At 40.3% G+C, this 21,949-nt stretch overlaps 1 protein-coding gene across 3 annotated transcripts in view; it reads right to left on the minus strand.

The window, feature by feature from the left end:
* Positions 1 to 8,514: 8,514 nt before the first annotated feature.
* Pwwp2a (PWWP domain containing 2A) overlaps positions 8,515 to 21,949 on the minus strand; it is a 39,979-nt gene continuing 26,544 nt past the window's right edge. For 2 of the 3 annotated variants that reach the window (XM_060363830.1, XM_021648680.2), the window contains exon 3: positions 8,515 to 10,774. In XM_060363830.1, the coding sequence (XP_060219813.1) occupies positions 10,761 to 10,774 (14 nt within the window). In that variant the 3' untranslated portion in view covers positions 8,515 to 10,760. Of the gene's footprint in view, positions 10,775 to 13,932; positions 14,053 to 21,949 lie in introns of all 3 variants that reach the window. The other variant, XM_021648675.2, reaches the window with a different exon arrangement.

The following is a 21,949-nucleotide window of genomic DNA, read 5'->3' on the forward strand; positions in this document are numbered from 1 at the left end:
AAGAACATGACAGGACCTCAAGTCCTCTGTGCATGTATGTGTGTACTTATGTGAGTTTATGAACACCGTGTGCATGAAGGGGCTCACAGAGGCCAGAAACTGGAGTCTTGGTTGGTTGTGAGCCATGTGGGTGCTAGGAACTAAACCTGGTCCTCTGCAGGAGCAATAAGCATTCTTAACTGCCGAATGTCTCTCCAGCCCTTTGTAAAGGATGTATCTGTACCCCACTGAAAGGAAATATTTCCAGGTTACATTTCCTGATACAGACATTGCTGCAAGGTACAGAGGTTTTGCTTTTGTGTGTGCATAAGTATGCATGTGTACATGCAAGAGCAAGTGTGTGTAGGCCCAAAGTTGATGTCAGATATCTAAGTTTTTGCTGGCCTACAGCCCAGCAGACTATGCTAGCCTCATACTCAGAGATTTCCCTCTCTGTGCCTCCTGCTTGCTATTTACTTCACTCACCCACCTCCTGAGTCCAGGTATTGGGGGGACCTTTCCTCCAGCCCTCAAAGGGAAATGTTAGAGAATACTGAGGGAAGCCAGAGTTGCATGCACCAGGAAACAGGTATGTGTGCTTCCAGAGAGGAAAGGGAGGATCTCTGTGGCTGCTCAGGAGCCTGTAGCCCAACCCACAAATCTAAAAGTTAGATTCACAGCTTTTGAAAATGTTTGGCAATACCAAATTTTGAAATGGGGCTGAAGTAGGCATGTAAAGTAAAAAGGTGGCTCATGTTTCTTTACTACTGCTTATTTCTGAGTTGAAAATTCTGTGATTTCTCCCCACACCAAAAATGGTGCACCTGAATTTACTTCTTTGGGAATGCTGGGGATTGAGAACAGGATCTCGTGTAGACTGACCAAACACTAGGTCATGGAGCTACAGCCTAGACCCCAGAGTTTACCTTTAATAAGGTAATTGAATTAACATAATTTTTTTTCTGTTTGCTCTTTGTTTGAGACAAGGGCCTCTTATAGCCAGGCTGGCCTCCTGATCCTCTTGCCTCAACCTCCCAAAGTGCTAGATGTACAGCTCACCTAATGACATATGTATTCCAATCCCAGCAATATTGCAGAGGGTAAAAAGTTAATTTTCAATCTCCTTTTAGAATTGTGTTGAAAAACTAGACACAGTGGCACATGCCTGTAGTAACTGAGGACTTGAGAAAGGAGACAGAAGGCCATGTACATGTGACAACCTCAAAAAATAAAAACTTTAAGACATTCCCTAAAATATGAGCTGAGGGTGGAACTACTTGCTGCACAGTGACAGAGTGAATGCCTAGCATGTGAGTACTGATTTGACTCCCAGCACTAGAGGACCAAGCTTTGATCTGGTAGTCTGCTGTTGTAAGGACACTGTGATTACTAGATGGGCGGACCAAGTTTATATGCTTAGCACCAGGGGATTCCACAAAAGATACTAACAATGTAAACCCAGAGGTCTTCAGAGTCTGTCCATTTCGTTTTTTTCTTCGTGAAGATTTATTACATATACAATGTTCTGTCTGCATGTACACCTGCACACCAGAAGAGGGCACTAGGTCTCATTATAGATGTGAGCCACCTTGTGGTTGCTGGGAATTGAATTCAGGACCTCAGAGGAGCTAGTGCCCTTAACCTCGGAGCCATCTCTCCACCCCTGGTTTTGTTTTCTTAAGACAAGGTTTCAGCCTACATTAGGCTCAGATTCTCTTATGTAGCCAAAGATGGTCTTGAACTTTTAATCTTCCTGCCTCCACCTCCCAAAATGCTAGGATTTGCAGATGTGCCACTACACTCATCTTAAAGACCTAGAAAGTAATCCCAGTATCAAGTCTAGAAGGCTTGGGTGATTTTATTTTTATGTTCCACAGATATAACTGAGAGGCTGTAAAAGGCCAGTGAATCGATATATTTTTCCTCTGTATATCCAGGAAAGGACTTGATACTAACTACTTAACTAGATGAGCATGGTGGCACAAGCCTTTAGTCCCAGCCCTCTGGAGGCAGAGGCAGAATGTGAGTTCCAGGCCAATCACGGCTACACAGTGAGACCCTACCAGAAGTAAGTAAATGGATGGATGGATGGTCCCACCAGAAGACTTTATAGCAGTGCATTGTTGGGCAAACTAATGCTGGCAAGTGTGCACTAGGATTGCTCAGCAGTGAGTCTAGAAGTTACATGCAGGAAGCTCAGAGATTCTCTAAGATGGTCACTTGAAGCTACTCTGCTCTAGCTTGGTCGTGTAGAACATCCTTAGTTGTGTGCTTGACTCCTGTTTTTAAGTTTTCACATCTTGGTTATCTGTAAGACTTTGTCTTGAGCCTTTAGAAGTCCCATCTGTCCTGCAGTTTCAGTGTCTCCACCCCTGTTTATATTTCCATCGTTTCCTGTGTACCATACTATACCATATAGTGACTTTTAACTAGGTACTTTTCCATTGGCCATACTTAAGGGCTATTCTACAGCACATTCATACTCTCATGATGTTGTATACCATTTACCATAGATTACTTAATCTTAGATTGTGACTTTATACCACTGTTATAGTCACGAACTTCCCCTCTTAGAATCCTGACTGCCCACACTAGGGATTTAACTCAGGCCTTGGACATGAGGCAAGTGCTCCACCGAGTTATATCCTTAGGCCCTTGTCTTGTGTCTTAGGCAGCTTAGACTTCGGTAGCCCTAACATTCAACTTGCAACCTTCCTATCTCAGCCTTGGTTGACAGACCTGAACCCCCAGGCATGGTTCAACTGTTTTCTCTTTCTGCATGTGCCTCTTTTCACCGCTCTGCAGCCACATCTACTCCCATTACAGCCGTGCTTCTAAGTAGAGAACATTACACTATGTTCACATACAGAGCTTGGGCAGTTGCTAAGCCTGACTAGTGACTCATGTTACAGCAGTGGGCCTACATCTAAACCTCAGCAAAATGCCCAGATATTTGCTCTTTGAAGTTGCTCAGATACAATTATAAGGTAGACCACTTTAAGAATGTTGGCTTAGTCTTTCAGAGGCCCTCTGTGATAAGCTCCTGTCCTGTTCCCTGTTTTCTTCCTCTTTCGATGTTGGTCCCATTTGCCTTTCTAAAGGAAGATTGTGCATCTTACCCAGAGTCGTCCTCCTTGATGAGCTTCTTTAGGTGTACAGATTTTAGTATGCTTATCTTATACTATATGTCTAATATCTACTTATGAGTGTGTTATCATTTGTATCTTTCTGCTTCTGGATTAGCTCACTCAGGATGATCTTTTCTAAATCCCACCATTTGCCTGCAAATTTCATGATTTCCTTGTTTTTAATTGCTAAGTAGTATTCCATTGTGTAAATGTACCACAATTTCTGTATCCATTCCTCTCAACTAAGTGACATCTGGGTTGTTTCCAGCTTCTGGATATTACAAATAAAGCTGATACGAACATGCTTGAACAAATGTCCTTGTTGTATACTTGAGCATCTTTTGGATATATGCCTAGGAGTGATATAGCTGGATCTCGATGTAGCACTATTGCTAATTGACAAAGCGCCAGATTGCTTTCCAAAGTGGTTGTACAAGTTTACATTCCCACCAGCAGTGGAGTAGGGTTCCCCTTTCTCCAGTATGTGTTGTCACCTGAGTTTTCAATCTTAGCCATTCTGACGGGTGTAAGGTGAAATCTCAGGGTCCTTTTGATTTGCATTTCCCTGACGGCTAAGGATATTGAGCATTTCTTTAAGTGTTTCTTTGCCATTCAAAGTTTCTCTATTGAGATGCTGAGACTCATAGCCAAATTTTGGGCAGAGTGCAGGGAATCTTACGAAACAAGGGGGCGACAGAAAGACCTGGAGGGGACAGGAGCTCCACAAGAACAGCAACAGAACCAAAAAAGACAGGGGTCTTTTCTGAGACTGATACTCCAAGGACAATGCATGCAGATAACCTAGAACCCCTATACAGATGTAGCCCATGGCAGCTCAGTGTCCAAGAGGGTCCCTAGTAATGGGAACAGGGGCTGGCTCTTTGATCACCTCTGCCTAAGGCAGGGAGCAGCCTTACCAGTCCACAGAGGAAGACAATGAAGCCAGTCCTGATGATAACTGATTAGGGTCAGATGGAAGGGGAGGAGGACCTCCCCTATCAGTGGACTGGGGGAAGGGCCTAGGAGAAGAAAGTGGGAGGGTAAGATTGGGGAGGGGGGAACGATACAGCTGTTATACAAAGTGAATAATAAAAATTTAAAAATCACACACAAAGAATGTTGGCTGGGCTGATAGATTTTCTGATGCTATGAGTTGGTGATCTTGCCTCTAAAATTACTGAAAATCAGTTCACACAGTATTCAAGTATCCGGGGTGATTTAGGCTTTTCAGTGGCATTCTGAATAGAGCAGGGTGGCAACTAAGAGCAAGTGTTAAACATATACCTGAAAGATGTGTTTTTGCAGTCTGTATATTGAAAACCCTGCTTTTTACAACCAGCTTAGCAGGGCCCAGGATGTCAAAATGGAAGAGTATGTATGATAGGAACCCAAGAGGCAGACTCTTGAAATAGCTGTGCAAGTTAATGGTAGCTTTATTTGCTGGGGCGATGGGGCTTTCTTTGAGTTAGGGTCTCATATATTTCAGACTGGCCTTGAACTTAGTATGTAATTAAGGATGACCTTCAATTTCCTGTCCTGTTGAACTTGCTTTTTAGACAGCAGCTTCTATTGTAGCCCAAGCTGGCCTCAAATTCAAGATCTTCCTGTTTCAGTTTCCTGAGTGCTGGGTCCTGGATGAAGGTTTTATGAGAAGATTGTCCAGTTAACTTCTAAGACCACGGTACAAATCAGATACTGCACAGGAAAAGGCAGTGCCAAGCCTCTGTGTTTTGCTCTTACCTAGGCTTTCCTCTAAGCTTCTTGGGATCAAATGCACAGCCAGAGTTGCTGGGGTTCAGCAGGCCTATCTTAATACAATGCGCAGTCCTGTTAGCCTACATCACAGGCAGCTGCCAGACCCGGACCTCTCTGTTCATTTGTCCTTCTGTGGCCACTTCTTTACCCTGCCTCTTCTTACTAAGCCCTCCCTTTTTTTTTTCTTCTTCAGATAAGGTCTCGTATGCAGTTCTGGCTGGTCTAGAATCACTATGAATATAGGGATAGCCTCAAGCTATATCTGCCTCCCATATACATTTAGACATCTCCAACATTCAGCCCCTACTTTTAAGATTCTAAATACAGTCCTGTGTATAAAGTATGTTCTGTACACCCACACAACCTTTGCAAAAATCTCTCAGAATTAATTTAAGTTTGGTGGCTGTGGTCTTTTACAGCTCGTCACCTCCACCCTTGATTAGCCAAATTCTTCTATCATCTAGGTTCCCTTCAAGCTGAGCTTGGTGGTACACACCTTTAATCTCAGCATTCGGGAAGCAAAGGCAGAGGCAGGGAGATCTTTTAGTTTGAGGCCAGCCTGGCCAACAGCCAAGGTGACATAGTTAACGCTGTTTCATCAGTGTAAAAGTTGGGGGGTGGCTACCACAAGTTTAATTCCCAGAACCTACGTTTGAGGGCTGGTCTGACACTTGTGTTTTGGTGTTAACTATTGACCTTCAAGATCTGGTTATTGCCTGTATAAACCTATCTTTGTTGTGTAAAGCTACCTAAGACATTATACCTGATTGGTTGATTAAAGGCCTAAAAGCTGGACAGAAAAGAATGGCATAGGCATGGCTAAGGAAAATCACGAGAAAGACAGACAGACAGGAGAGAGGAGGAGGACATCATGATGGGTTAGTGTGGAAGAAACTACATGGGCCGAGGAAGGACACCAAAAATAGTATGGATGAAACAAACAAACAAACAAAAAAACAAACCACCAAATATAAGCAAGTATTCAGAAGATTATGGATGGGAGGTAGCCCAGACAAGAATGGTTGAGGCAGATGGCATTGGATGGGAGCTAGGAGGTGGATAGTAAGGTTGAGACTGCGTAGGTGAAATATCTGCCCAGCCCAATAAACAGACAATTATAAATTCTAACAGGTGTCTGCCTTATTGTGATAGTGGGTTAAATAATACCACCTTAATAGGGCAAATAATAATAAACATTATATAGCCCAACACCCATTATATATATAATATATATATTATATAATAGGTCACAACCATTATAGGGCAAATAATAATAAACATTATATATATATTATATAATAGGTCACAACCATTAAAGGGCAAATAATAATAAACATTATATAGCCCAACACCCATTTTATATATATATATATATATATATATATATATATATATATATATATATAATAGGTCACAACCATTCATAACTCCAGTTTCGGGGAATTTGATGCCTTCTGACTTCTATGGAAACCAGCCTTGCATATATAGCACACATATACATATAGGTAACATATTCATTCACATAAAATGAAAAATATTTAATGGCCAGGCATAATGGCATGACTTCTTTCACAGCACTCAGGAAGCAATCAAGCTGAACTGAGTTGAAAGCAGCCTTTGACCCTATCTAAAAAATAACTGAATAGATAAAAATCTAAATAATCAAAGTTTGTGCTGGAATTATAGCTCAATGGCAGGCTTGCCTAGTGGGTATGAAGCCTATGGTCAGTTTTAGTATCACAAATGCTATGGATGTGTATTCCACTATACAAACATAGAACAGCACCTTAATTGGACATAGTGGCTCTCATTGTTAATCCTAGAATTTAGGACTGAGGTAAGAGAACTGGCTCAAGGTTGAGGCTAGCCTACGCTATAGTGAACTCCTGTCTCATTGTTCGAAGAAGTGGCTGGAATTCTGTCTCTTCAGTATACTGTACAGGGAATACTAACATTTCGAATTCCTTCCTGTCTGACATGAGCCCACTCCAGGGTCCATAACTAGAAGAGACCAAAAAGATGGACTAAGCTAGCCTTAGAACATCTGAATGACTTCATAAAACCCTCCAAGGTTAAAAATCCCTTTTATATTTCAAAGCATCAAGAACTTCAACTTCCCTGGTCGAAAGCTGGTAATTACTGAAGTTGGGAATGAGTTACATGAATTTTTTTTAAAGATACATTAAAAAAGAAACTTATGTATGTGTGCATGTCCATGAATGCCTGCTACAGCACTGTGTGGAGGTCAGAAAACACTTGTGTAGAATCAATTCTCTCCCTCAACTATGTGGGTCACATAGATCAAACTCAAAATAGCCTTAATTTCAAGCACCTTCCCCTGCTGAGCCATCTATCTCACCAGCCTCCACCTTTACAATTCTTTTGGATAGGGATAATATTTTAAAGATTACTTTCAATTTCCCACACCTCCAAGCTATGAATAAGGCTCATCATACAGAAGCTTGCCAAGCCAAAACTTAAAAACATCTCATATCCTCCTTCCCTTCACTCTGGGCATAGGCCTATTCTCGCCCCAATACTTGCCATGGCAGCCTACAGAGAGCAGTTTGTGGTGGTGACTGTTGGGCAGGTCACAGCTGCCTACTTCCCTTGCTAGAACTGCTCTCAGGCCCTGAGAGTCAGAGGCCATTTGGTCATCACGACAGGTATGAAGGAAACTGCTCATGAGGAAACAGCTGCGCTGAAAGAACGGCACTGCTCTGCTGTCGGTGTGTACTAACACTCACCTTGGGCCATCACCTGGGCTCATACTTGTCACATCATAAGCCAACAAAATGCAGCTTCCAGTCAGTGTTGTCTGTCACCTTGAAACTTAGGACTTGAAGCAAGATAGTACAGCAGCCCTGAGACCAGGGATGCAAGAAGAGAATAAGGTTAGAAGCATTTAGATGTTGAGGACATGAGCTTGCTGGCTATCTGTGGGACACACTGTTTGCAAGCATGGTTTGACCACCCTGAATAATGTGCTCTTGGCAGCTGTGTCTCATAAACTGATCCCGGACTCCAGTGGCTCCTTTTTATGAATATTCAGGTAAACTGAATCAACCAGTGTTTGAAATTAAAAATTCCACACATCCTCTGTAGAACCAGGCAGCCAGTTTTCAGAAACTATTTTTTTTTTCCTAGTAACCAAGAATTTTTGGTTCACAGGTCAATCCTATAACCTATGGTAGGAATCAGTCTGTATGGGCAAGACTCCTCCTTAGGGACTTGGGGGGGGGGGGGGCAGGGGAGCCTGAAGTTGATGTATGTATAGGATGATCTTAAACTATAACCCCGAGTGCTGAGATTACAGGCCCCATGTGCCATCTCACCCAACTATGGACTCCTTACAGTTAAAACCAAAGAAACCTACCAATACTTGTGTAGTCACCCCAATTGTACAGGGCAGGCTGCTTCAATCAGAAAAGTAGTCTTTGTGTAGAGGGCCCTCATCAAACTGTGCAGCTGGCTGGCCTCTACCTCTAGTGAGAAGATATCCCATAAAGCCTTTTAGTGACCAAAACCTGCATGTCCTTCTTAGGACACATTACTACTTCCCGAACACAAAACTGGATTGGATTTGAAGTACAAAGACAAAACAAAAACCACTTTTAAAGGTAACCTCTACATAGTAACAGTTTTTAAATAATTAAATTAAAAAAAATCAATGACTTTATTGGATAACGTTACACAACATTCTTTAACATTTAACTCTGAGCAGATGGAAGGTGAGAAACAATGTGTCATTCAAGTCTACAAATAAAATAGGCCTGTGAAGATTTTAAATAACAGACAAAAGGTAGCATGAAGCAGAGCTTAAATATTAAGCAACTAAAGCAATAGAAATGAAGCTGTAACATGGTAGGCCTAGATTTTAAATACCACTGTCTTTTTTTTATAAATGAAAATCTAGTTTGTATTAAAATGCTTTTAAGGATTTGTCATGAGAAAAAAAATATGTAGATTTTTCAAAACCTGATCTCTCCCAGTGCTTCTGCCTTTTTAATTTATTTTTTATTTTATTTTTTATTTTTTGGTCAATTCCATCACTCTACAGATAAAGATTTCTAAAGCTTAAAGGTCTTCCTGATACAATCCATGCATAATTCCACATGGCTTGGGAGACATCTGGTTCCTGAGTGAGCATGAAAGGTACTGCTGGTGTTGGGGGTCTAAGACAAGTCTGACCCCAGAGCCTGGAGCTGTGATTCAAGTCTTTTCCACAGCTCCCTGCTGTTATAGTTCCTGAGCCCATTTGATAAGATGATGTCATGGTATGGAAGTCTCCAAAGAGATCATTGTAAAATGCAGTCAGGATTTCCCAGCACTTGCAATGTGTTAGGGTCTGAATTAAGCTCACAAGACTCCAGACTACCCGGCTTTTCTTCTTGAGTTACAAATCAAATCACAGTCAGGTATAGTAAATGATGTAAAAATCCCACCCAGAGCATATTCCTAACCCTGAGCAATGGGCTGCTGGGTAACCTCACCCACACAGAAAGATCAGAAAGTGAACTCTTGAGCCAAGTGCTCCTTCATCAGTTGTGTTGCTTTGAATAGGTTTTGTGAGTTAAGTTTCTGTTTTCTTTTTGGCTTTTTTTTTTTCTCTTTTTTTTTTTCTTTTTGTAGTAAGTATTCAATATGGTGTTATCTTTCTGGTTTAAAAAATAAATCAGTATTGCCACTAAAAATCTTCAGTTTTATTATTAAAATTACGGCACCATCAAATATAAAATGCTTTAAAAATGTAGTACTAGCAGGTCCATCGGATTTTCTCATGTGTTCTCCATTCATGAAACAAGAAAAATTAAGGGGTTTCATAGTATGTATTTACCAAAGACAAGAAAAATCTGTGGTCTCTGTTAAGAATTCATGTTTAATGCACCAAAAGTTTAGGCTGCTTTCATGGATCTGTTTCTGCCACTTGTCCCCCAGGGCCAATTCCTCTAGACACCTGTGAGACTTTTCTGCACTGAAAAGTAGGGGCTTCTTGCTGTGGAAAGAGGTCCAGATCAACACTGATGCTGTCACCTTTTCTCAGCAGCACCACTCAGTAAGGGGAGAGGCAGTAATAAAAGCCTGTCCAGCTCAGGAAAATTATGAGCTAGTTCTTGGGAGTGTACCATTTCATTCCAAGATCAACACTAGCCTATCCACTTGGGAGTCAAAATACGAAAAGGTAAGAATGTGGTTATGAAAATGTGCACAAAATGTTAAATACTAGTGGCAAATAAATACATCTTATTATGTTCTAACAAGCAAACATATATTCAAGATAATACAGCCCTGTTTTATTAAAAGAAAGAAAAGATCCACATTTTACTTGTGGGTGGGGTGGGGCACTTAACCATCCTTTCAGCAGGATGTCAGATCTTCCTCTTGTTTCTACTAGCACCCTGAAGGAAACATTGGCCTTAGCACATGTGACCATTGTTTTTTCACAGGAGTGCCATTTTAAACACACCTCTGCTCACTTCTGAACTCATAAACATAATCCTTGGAGAAAGCACAAAGGTTAAGTATGCAAAACAATTCCACATTCCTGCACCATCCCATGCCTGGTAGGCCTGTCCCAACTACTGTCACATTCAAAAGAAGCTACTGTCAGTGATTCTTCAGCATCACACTCAAGTGCATCCTGCACCTGTGTTATCACTTTTCTCCTCACCTCATGCATAATTTATTGCAGCAGTTTGTTTCTTTTATATATATAAAATATTCCCTAATACCTTTTTTTCCATTCAGTCTACTTTGCAAGTGCCCCTGTATTGATGACTGGTTTTAGTCACTGCCTTAACATTTACTTCTTAGTGCAGCTTAAAACTCCAATCTTATTCAGTCCTGATGCTCTGTTGTTCTGTCACTGCGGTACACGTCCAAGAAACCAGCAGTCTGCTAATGTCTTTGTGCTGAAATACAATAAACAAAAGAAAATGTAGTTAATCACAGGTAACATGTGAGAATAAGTCTTTGTTGTTTTATGTCCTGCAGATCATGGCATCACACCACATTTCTTTTAAAACATTTGACTTTTTAAAGATGCTTTATTTCCACTGTAGACCAGTAGAAACATTGTATAATTTATCTGAGCACAACTGACCAAATTCCAACACAAGTGGCTATTGCCTGAGTCCTTTTCTTAGGAATATTCACCTAACAGCAAAAGAATTTTGACTGTTCTTTATGTTGCTTATTCTAAATTAAAATACATCAAAGTATCAGAGATAGACCCCTAGGAAACATCAGCCTTTCTCCAACACATTTAACCTTCAGTCTTTTTAAAATGTTCTTTTAGACAGAATCTCATGGTGTAACTCTGGCTGGCCTGGAACTCATAGAGAACTGCCTGCCTATGCCTTCCATGCTGGGATTAAAGATGTGAGCCACCACCATACCCAGCCGCACCCCACTTCCTCCCCATTTTTGAGACAGCATTTCTTGTAGCCCAGGATGACCTCAAACTCGCTATATACTGAAGGCTGACCTTGAGCTCCTGATCTACCTTGCCTCCATCTCTTGAGTTCCTGGATTAAGGGGTATACCATCAAAGCTAACTGCTTAGTCTTAAACAAATTTTATAGAGAACCAAGATACGTTAAAAATCAGCTGTAGATTACAGTGTACTATTTGCACAAAGCCAAGAGAGGACTGGAAGGAGCCTCCTCAAAGTCAGACACACCAGAGGCATTGAGAGTGCCATTTTATTACTAGACCACTCCACTGCACTAACCAGTGCCTCTTATTACACCTGACCACAAGGCAATCTTCAGTAAACTTCTGCGCAAAGACAGGATCACAGGCACTGGCAGACAGTGTGGCTTATAGAAAGCATTGCCAAGCAGCAAGGTCAGCCTGCCCAACATCAGCAACAGGTAGCACACAAAGTAGCGGTGACCCACTACCATCCAGTCCTCACTGTACCCTCAACATGGGAGCTGGAGACCCAAGACAGATGATCTTTGCATCAGTTATATTTTTAAAACAAAGACAATGCTATTTCAGGGGAATAATGAAACACACCCAGAAAGCAGAAGGAAAAAAAAAAAAAAAAAAGCACCCATCTTTCCCAATATTTGATACTTCAAAGTCTACAGTTTTCCTATGGTTTGACAGACTTGTTCTAAGTAAACTTCCCAGTGTTAACACGGCTCATTTGCTTCCTGGAACAGGGCCTATAAAATAAAACTCCATGGGGCATTCTGTCATGTCTTTCAAGCAATGCAAAATACTGTAAACTTTCAAGCCAGGCTCAGTAGCATATGCCTTTAATCCCAGAACTCAGGGAGGCAGAGGCAGTTGGATTGCTGTTGAGTTCAAGGCCAGCCTGGTCTACAAAGTGAGTCCAGGACAGCCAAGGCTGTCTGGAAACCCTATCTCAGAAATAATAATAATAATAATTATTATTATTATTCAATGTTCTCAAAATGAGATGGCTAGCTAATATGACTAACAGACAGATTCACATAGAAGTTTGGAAGTGAATGTACCCTTTATAAACTGAAGGAAAGGGACAGAGACAGTTTCCCAACTGTGCCTTTCAAAATCTGGTTTTAATGTAAGGCTTACTGAAGGGCAGTTGAAGACCAGACCAAGAAAGCCAAGGACTACAAGAAGTACAGAAAGTCAAATCCTCTCTTCTTTAATATATTATATTAAGGTGGCTACCATGCCTATTTAGCTAAGAGCCCAAAATTTAGATACAGTATTCAATGGAAAATGTTTCATTTTGAACCAGTATCAAAGTTCACATGCAAAGATACAATTATCCATAAACAGCTGCATAAACAGCATATCAAATAGCCCTGGTATATCCCCATCCCAGAAGACTAAATATTTTTTTAAAAGAAAGTAATAAATGATAAGTTCAGGAGCTAGAGACATAGCTCAGTGGTTAAGAGTACATTACTGTTCCGCAGAGGACCCGAGTTCCATTCCCAACATCCACATCAGGCAGAGGATGCCTGTAATTCCAGTCCAAAGGACTTGAAGCTCTCTTCTGGCTTCCAAGAGCGCGCACACACATCTGGCATATATTCTCACACACACATAAATGAAAATAAATACAATAAATAATAAAACATAAAAAGTACAAAAGGAACAATCAAAATCCATAAACCTTTCCTACCATGTAAGAGTCCAAAATCAATTTTATACGTTATCCATTAAGTCACATAAAGCAATAGATTACAACATTTTCATCCTATCATACCACCTCTAAAGTTCTGACTCACCTTATACTAAGTATTCATTTACATGTTCGTCTCTTTTTTTTCTTTTTGAAGACAGGGTCTCACTATATAGACCTAGCTATCTTAGAACTCCCTATGTTCCTATCATAGGAACTTCCCATTACCAGGTTGGCCTGGAACTTGGTGATCCACCTGCCTCTGCCTCCTGAGTGCTGAGATTAAAGCCGTGGGTGCCCCACCACACTAGGCCCCACATACATATTCTTACACATTATTTTTTTCTCTTCTTAAAGGCAGATACTCCCAGTAGTCTAGGCTCTTCTCGGATTTACTGGGGTAAGGAGGATGATCTTGAGCTTGCTGCCTCCACCTCCTGAGTGCTGGGATTAACAGGCATGTATCACCATGCCTGGTTTACTCAGTGCTAGGGATGAACCCCTAGCTTTGTACAGGCTAGACAAAGGCACTCTACCAATTGAGCCACATTCCCATCCCCTAATCTCATGCATACAGTAATAAGTAACAAATAAGTTATAGTAAGTAACAAAGAGGTGACAAATATTAAGTGACAAAGACTGAAACTGTGAAAAAAGAAAAATGACCCAGTCTCTAATTTTCAGGAAGAATCAGCCAACTATCATAAGCCTACATTGTAAAGCTTGACTCACAAGGCTGCTCTCAATACATATGCTTACAAGAGGCTCTATTCTAGAAAAGTGTTTTCAGTTCCTGGAAATTATTACCTAAAGGAAGTACACCCAACTACCAAGGTCAATAAAACTAATGTCTTCTGAAGGCTAGCCTAATCTGCTTCAGGGATGGTTAAGTGATGATGTGGTGCCCTCTTCACTTCCTGGCAGGGCTTAAGACAGACAGACCTGCCCGCTTCACTGTTAACTTCAATGCTCCCAGTCTGAATCCACAGTGGTCTGTCAGACACTGTAAGGGAGCAGCAGGACTCGTCACTGTCTGATGTAATAGCTGCCATTTGTTGAGACCTATGGTAGAAAAAACCAAGTTAACAAAAATAGAGCAGTCAGTAGAGTTCTTTTTAATCCATCTTAACAAAAAAAATTTTTTTAAACTAAGACCAAAATTAATTTGAATTTTTCTAATGAGTTTATTCTGGATAACTTGCAGCTTCGGACTATAAAGCTTTGAAACTGGAGAGCCTGAAAAGCCAGGTGGGTACCCCTACCATGGCCAGGAAAAGGGCACTCTTGTGTGCACGTCCCATTAGAGGCAAAATGTAACCTTGCGAAGTGCCCTCCAGTAAGCCTGTACTGAAAAAGGAGCTAACTAATGTTTTATGTCCCTGAGCAAAAAAAAGAAAGAAAAGAAAAAGGTTTACCATCTAATACTAGCCTGTTCTTGGAGCAGTCTTCATATGGATGGTCCAGAGGGCTGAAGTTTTCACCTCACCCATCCTACATCATTCCGTAGCTCAAAGACCATCAAAAGCCCCTTTTCCTTGAATGTTAATGATCATCCTTGCACAGCTTCGATTCTAACTGGCTGAGAACAAGAGGATTTTTTTAACATGATAAACTTTATCATTTAGGCTTTCTGTTCTGAACGAAGCCTAAAATGTTGAACGTAAGTCAAATGAAAGACTTTAAGCATGCTGTTGTTCTGCTTTTGAGGCAGGGTCTTACACCAACTACATTCCTGGGGCTGGGTCTAGAGCTCTCTGTAGCCTAACCTTAAACTCCTGCCTTGTCTTCTGAGTGCTAGGATTACAAGCATAAGCCAGAACATCCTGCTTTAAGTTTTATTTTTAAACATATTTGGTTACGTACTTATATTCCTGGTTTTACTATAAACAAATCCCTTATCATTAGCACAGCCAGCTCTGGGATTATCTATTTATTACTATTTACTATTAAAATTCACAATCAGGCAAATGCTAGGCAGTGGTGGTGCACACCTTTAATCCCAGCACTGGGGAGGCAGAGGGAGGTGGATGTCTGCATTCTCAAGGCCAAGGCCAGCCTGCTCTACAAAGTAAGTTTCAAGATAGCCAAGGATACATAGAGACCTTGTCTTGAAAAGAAAATTTCATTATCAGGCAAGGCATGGCTATGCATACCCTTTAATTTCAGCAGAAGCAGAGGCAGGTTGATCTCTGTGTTCCAGCCAAGCTTGATCTACAAAGCAAGTTGCAGGACAGCCAGAGCTACAAAGTGAGGCCTTGTCTCAATTAATTAATTAAAATTTCAAATAAAAAACAGTAGAATAGTAAATAATAAACTTTTAAAGTAAGCTCTCCTGATATTGAAAAACCCAATGTATAAACACAATCACCTCTGAATTCTAGTTTAGAGAGAAATAACTCCTTAAAATGAGGTTCGGATAGTAAGGTTTTACACAGTAATCTAAGTGTACTGTTAACGGAGGCATGTGTAACTACAGAAAAAAGGAGCTAATACTCTAGAGCTTGCTTTGAGGAACTTCCACTGGACTTCGAGATCACCACACATACACCCTGGGAACCACCCAAGCCCAGAAACTATGGACCGTGTACAGAGGCTGAGGGAGTTATTCAGAGGTATGCGTTTGTGTTTGTGTTTCTTGAAACAGGGTTTCTCTGTGTAACCTTGGCTATCCAGAAACTTGTTATGTAGACAAGGCTGGCTCAGAACTCAGATATGCCTGTTTCTGCCTCAAAAGTGCACCTCCTTACTAAACCCAACCAGTTTTCTCTAAGAGTAAAGTCAACCATGCTCCAGTGAGTGGACACCAAGGGTTGTAATAAAATATAAATTTTTAAAAAGTTGGTGGGTGAATCTGGGAGCAGTTAGGGGAAAGGGATGAATAAGATCCAAATAGATTATATGCATGTATGAATGCCTCAAAAATGTTTTGTATGAGTGCTGTGCCTGTACATATGTGTACGGTGACAATGGAAGTTATAAGGCAGCATTGTAGCAACTAAAACTGGAGATAGAGATGGATACTAGGAACTAAACCCAGGTCATCAGCAAGTGCAACAAGTGCTCTTAAACCACATCAAGCTATCTTTCCAGCCCCAAATAATTCTACTTTTAAAAATGAATTGGCCTCTGATTTTATGTAAACAAGCACAAATATAGGTGATGAACTCACCTTTCCTGTTTATTTTTCTCTACTGCAACCCTTAAAATGCTAAGTAAAACCTCAGCATATCAGCTCCAATACAGAACCTGCCAGGAACTTGGTGCTAACGCTGAATATGAGCTTTCCCTCAATCCTTTCAGGACCTTGAAATTTTCTTTGGAAACTTACCACCCAATAGGCTGTCTATTAGGAAGAGGTAAGGACCACTGACTATGATGCAGTAAAGGAAAGGATCCCCCCCCCATAAAAAAGGCAGCAAAATGTCAAGCTCAAGTTACTTATTTTGTCCTCTAAGATAAAGTCTAAGTGTGACAATGGTGCTCTCCTAGGGGCAGCAGAGATCATGAGGTCTAAGAGAAGAGGATAAGTACACAATCTCCCTCGAAGAGTCAATGCAAGGAGGAAACAGGAGACTATGCTTAATGCGAAGACCAGAACAAAAGTGAAAATTCTGACTATATGCATGTAGCTGATTCAACTAAACACTCATATTCTAAAGCAATATAAGCAAGAAAAAAATGCAGAAGTCTCTTTGTAGAGACATTCTAGTTTTTTAACCAATTTCTGATCACACAGCTAAGCTTTAGACAAACCTGGAAGATAGTTCTTTCCAGTAAACTTGGACTCAGATCTAGATATGTCTCTCCCAGACAGATCCTCTTCTAAAAGTTGAAGTGAAGGGAGAAGGACTGACCATATACTTACCCAGGTATTTCCCTCCAAAATCTCCTACCCAACACATGTGCAAACAGCTGCCCCTCTTTCAACAGTTATTTAAAGGTCAAGGCCCCAAGAACATACAGAAGCTGTGCAGACTGGCTAACTTCATGTCTGAGTCAGTCTTCCTTTTTGTTTACAAGTAAAAGATTATTTCTTTTGTGTGCACACAGAAGAGCCTGTGTGTGGAGGTCAGAGGACAATTTACAGTTGTAAGTTCTCTCCTTCTACCTTGTACCCAGAGATCAAACTCAGATTGTCAGGCTTTGCAGCAAGCTCCTTTACCTATTTTACGATCTTGCCAGCTCTACATGGCATTTTTACTTATTCCTATGCTTGCTGTGAGCAGAATGGGAGCGTACTAGATAATCTTGAAGTGTGTTAAGTTAAATGATCATATAATGAGCTTTCATCATGATTTCTATATCCTACATATAATTCCCATGACCACCAATAGTTAGTCTCTATAAATGCCAGCTAAAACCAGCAAGTTTAGCCACACATGGTGGCAAAAATCTGTAATCTCAGAACTCAGTGAGGTAAAAGGCCGGACCAACAGTCCAAGGCCAATCTCAAAACAAAACATAAACTACCAAACTCCCAGGGAGTATATGCTACTTCTAGATATTTGTGGTTAATAGTGCTATTACAGAAACTTAGATAAAACTTTTCATTTATGCTAAGTATATAATGTTTGTACATAATGTTTGACAGATAGTATCAAAAACTACCAAAATGAGGTTTCTATGCTACACACAAGTGGCTGGTAATATAAGAAGTACTTACACAGACCCTGTTCCAGGCTTTAAAGACTTAAATTATCAAAACTACCTCCTGATGTGGTACTCTCCCCATGTCATAGATGATAACATGAGGTGACCTGCCTCATGTCTAACTCAGATCAGAGTAAGGTTAGGGCATCTGGATCAAGAACACTTTCAAACATGTGCCTAAAAAGTGAAAGACACTACTCTTTGCTTGAGAAAAACCTGCTGTCAAGCACAGCTAATGCAAAAATGTTAATGTTGGAACTCCCCTGCATCACAGCTGTTACTTATCTATTTTCTCCTTTACTCTTATCTAGATGGTACTCTTACCTTTCTACAGAAATAATCTCTTTAAGCAACCAAAAACTTCCAGTTCACTTTTCCACTGGGAAAAATATTCTCCCCAGGTATTCAATAGTTTGGCTTTGTTTTCCTTTTCCAGAGAACACAAAGTGAGTCAGTCTTATTATGCAGCCTGGGCTAACCTGAGATCAGGATCTTCCACACCAGACTTCTTCAATAGCTTCTAAAAAAAATCTTACATGAGAGTTAAATGACACAAATGACTGCAAAATACCTTAACAGTTTTTAAAAAGACACCCTTGCTAGAATTTACTATGCATTAAATTTTGACTCCCCCTCACTTTCAACGAGACAAGGTTTTTTTCTCTTTGTATCTTGGAACTTGCTGTGCTAACCATGGTGTCCTTGAACTCAGAGATCTACCTGCCTCTGCCTCCCGAGTGCTGGGATTAGTGTGTGCCACCACTGCATGACATGTTTTTTTTTTTTTTTTTTTTTTTTTTTTGGTTTGTTTTCCTTTTTTCAAAAAGTTTAACCATAAAATTCCAACACTCCAGGCCAAGTGTGGCAAGTAGTTCACACAACACTCAGGGGTCAGAGACAGAAGACTTGACAAGAAAATGTCAAGTTTGAAGCCAGCCTACACTACATGAGACCTTGTCTCAAACAACAAAACCTTAACATACTTACACCCACACCTACCCCTAAACACACACACACATGGAGGGGGCACTAATCCATCAGCTATGAAGAACTTGTCTTTCCTTGTAGACAAGGATACCAGTATAAAAACTATGAGGGGTTTTTTGCTTTTTTAAGACAGGCTTCATATAGCCCAGGCTGGCCTCAAACCTGCTGTTTAGCCAATGCTAACTTTCCTGACTGACCTTCCATTTTTTTTTATTTTTGGACAAATTTTTACAAAAAAATGTAAAGATTTTATCTTTACACCATGCCTTTAGAGATGGGCATAGTGGTGCAGGTCTACAGTCCTGACACTTCAGAGGTCAGAAGTCAGTGTCCCATAACCCAGAAGCAAAGTTACAGGCTGCTGTGAGCTGCTGTGTGTACTGGGTTCAGTACAGTGTGTATTTTCATCTGCTGATAAATAATTTCTCCAGCCTCCATTATTACCAAAATAATTTAAATGACTCCATTAGTCATTATCCATGCAATTGTTACTATTGAAAGATTATTTTAATTAAAAATCATTGAATAGGTTAATGTAGTCACCTTAATTCACCTAAAACTTTTACTGCAATTCTTAAGTAGAAAGCATTGTTAGCACTGTTATCTACATAATCTCCTCATGCAGGTTTTCAGGTACACAGCAAAAAATTCTAAAAGCAAGCATTCCTAGTACCAATTCTCAGCAAATTTAAAACCCTATTAAAAATACTGATTATAAACCAGTCTTGTAATCCCAGCATTTGGGAAGCTAAGGCAAGATTGTCCTGTGCTAGAAAGTAGCCTGAATCAGTATAGTGACCTACTTTCAAAAAACCAAAATGAGGAAAAAAAAAAAAGCAAAGCAAAACATCCAGATTACAGATGGACAGTGGTGATGGTTATACAACACAAACATACTTAGCATATTTAGAACTGTACAAATGAGCAATGGAGAGATGGCTCAGAGTTCCAAAAGCTTGCTGCTCTTCATTTCCAAACACTTACATCTGGTGGCTCACAATGGCCTATAAGGTCAGCTCCAGGAGAATTAACATCTTTTTGCCTCTGAAGGCATTTGTATATGTGGCATGCATGCATGCATATGCATACACATACACATACACACATACATACACACACACACACACACACCAGATTTTTTTTTTTAGTTGTACAATTAAAATAGGTTTTAAGATGATAAGCAAGGGCCAACCTGGTCTACATAGCAAGGCTACACAGTTAGACTCTAATTGGTGGAAAAAAAAAAAAAAAAGGCAAAACATTAGACTGGGTGTGGTGGCACATGCCTGTACATGCCTGTGATCCAATACTATACTCAAGCAGCTAAAGCAGAAGGATCACTGCATGCCTAACCAGCCTGGACCATGTAACAAAATCCTCTAAAAAGAAAGTATGCCCCAAAATGGTAAATTTTAAGTCATGGCTATTAAGCATGCATAAAATTATAACTCACTTTAATAAGACAAAAACAATGTTATTCTTAACTTAAGATACAGGGAAAGTAAAAGGGGAAAGTCCTTTTGAATCATCCCAGCTAGAGTGCACTGTAAGAGTAAGCACCACAAAAATAAATTTAAATGGCATCCCTTTTTGACCTTAGATGAACCTTAGAATCAACTGTCATGGCAAAAATACTCAGATACTCTGCAAAAACTTTAATAAATCATTTACCACTGTGACATTTTAATTCATGAAATTATGGCTGAATGAAGGCCTCAGTACAGTAATAGTATACAACCTGTAGAAACACACAGTAAGAGCCTTTCAAGTCAGAACCAGGTGGAAGTAATAAATGAGGATTGGACACTCACTGTCTCCTGGCAGGAAATGGAATGACACCAACATTAGCTCTCTATTCTGGTTATTCACGTTAGAGTGTTAATGGCTACATTTGCATAGCTCCAAAGCAAAAACTGAATATGCCCCTCCTTAGAAAATGAATTTCACTGAACATAAATCTTTGAACTAAACTTTTATAGGCATGTTAGTGTGCCACCAGTTCAGCACAACCCATAGAACATTCACACCTCAAATGAGAATATCTAATTTTAAATACATACTATAAACTTTTGATTTCCGGTCCTCAATTCAGTTATTCAGTATAAAGGCAAACTGGCCACTTTGCAATGTCTGAAACATGTGTTTCCTTCAACAAACAACTTTAAAAAGTAACAATTTCTCTTAATTAGCTAAAACTCTGAAACAGCCGATTTTAGTACCAGTTCTATGTTGCCTGCCTACAGTGTCTTCAGAACTAAATTCCTGCTTGCTCCACTAATACTAATCTATAATCACCATCACTAACATTTTGTTCCCAGTCACTTGTTAGTGTATGCCCTATCATACCAGCACAGAAGAGCCCACAGTCAGCCTGGGCTGTATAGTGTGATCCTGCTCTAAGACTTGAAAAGGATGAAACTGTTAGTAGAGTGCCTAGCTAACACAGAGGGAAACCCTGAGCTCACTACTCATTATCACATAAACTGGTGTAGTGCTGAACACCACGAATCTCAGCACAAGAGGTGGAGGCAGGAGGATCAGAAGCTCAAGGTTGGGTTGTAGCCCAGCCTGCCATACATGACACAACGCTTAGGGACAACACCATCAAATCATAGACTTCAGACAAGTGAATCCTACTCTTCCCAACTCCTTCATAAGACTCTTACAGGTCACCTGCTTTGTGGGGAAAAAACTGGATAAATCTCTCTTCTAAATGACCATTCTATTTCCTTGGTTTCTCAGTTTGAAAAAAAAAAATACTTTTGGTGTTTTAAATTTCTAAAGACACCCTTTGACAACTTTCTCACTTGGTTTCTACACTTGCTCATTCTAGTCCTTTAGTCAATTTTCTTCCCAAATGAGACAACAAAACAAAAAAATGCTCACTTGGGTTATGACCATACAAAAAGTGCCTCTTATCTTCTCAGAGAAAACTTTGTATCGCCCCTTGCAATAGATACTAGATCACCTTGCTTGGAAAATTCTACTAGAATACTTTTATAAAAGAATATCTCACTATGAAGCCCTGGCTGATCTAGAACTCACTCTGCAGACATTGTTGGCCTCAACCTCAGAGATAATCAGCCTCCTAGGATTAACGGTGCACACCAGCAAACAGAGCCAAATACATCTTTTGCTTATTTTTCAGGCAGGAATTCCTGATGTAGCCTGGGCAGTCTCAAAGTCACTCAAATCCTCTTGCCTCCACCTCCCAAATACTGGAAACACTAGAACATACCACCACACCTGGCTGAATGTTGTTTATAAACTCCACAATCACTGATCATATTTTCCCTTGTAGCTTCTGAAATAGCACAAATGG

The sequence above is a fragment of the Meriones unguiculatus genome, chromosome 11 (assembly GCF_030254825.1).
Source record: "Meriones unguiculatus strain TT.TT164.6M chromosome 11, Bangor_MerUng_6.1, whole genome shotgun sequence".
Taxonomy (NCBI): domain Eukaryota; kingdom Metazoa; phylum Chordata; class Mammalia; order Rodentia; family Muridae; genus Meriones; species Meriones unguiculatus.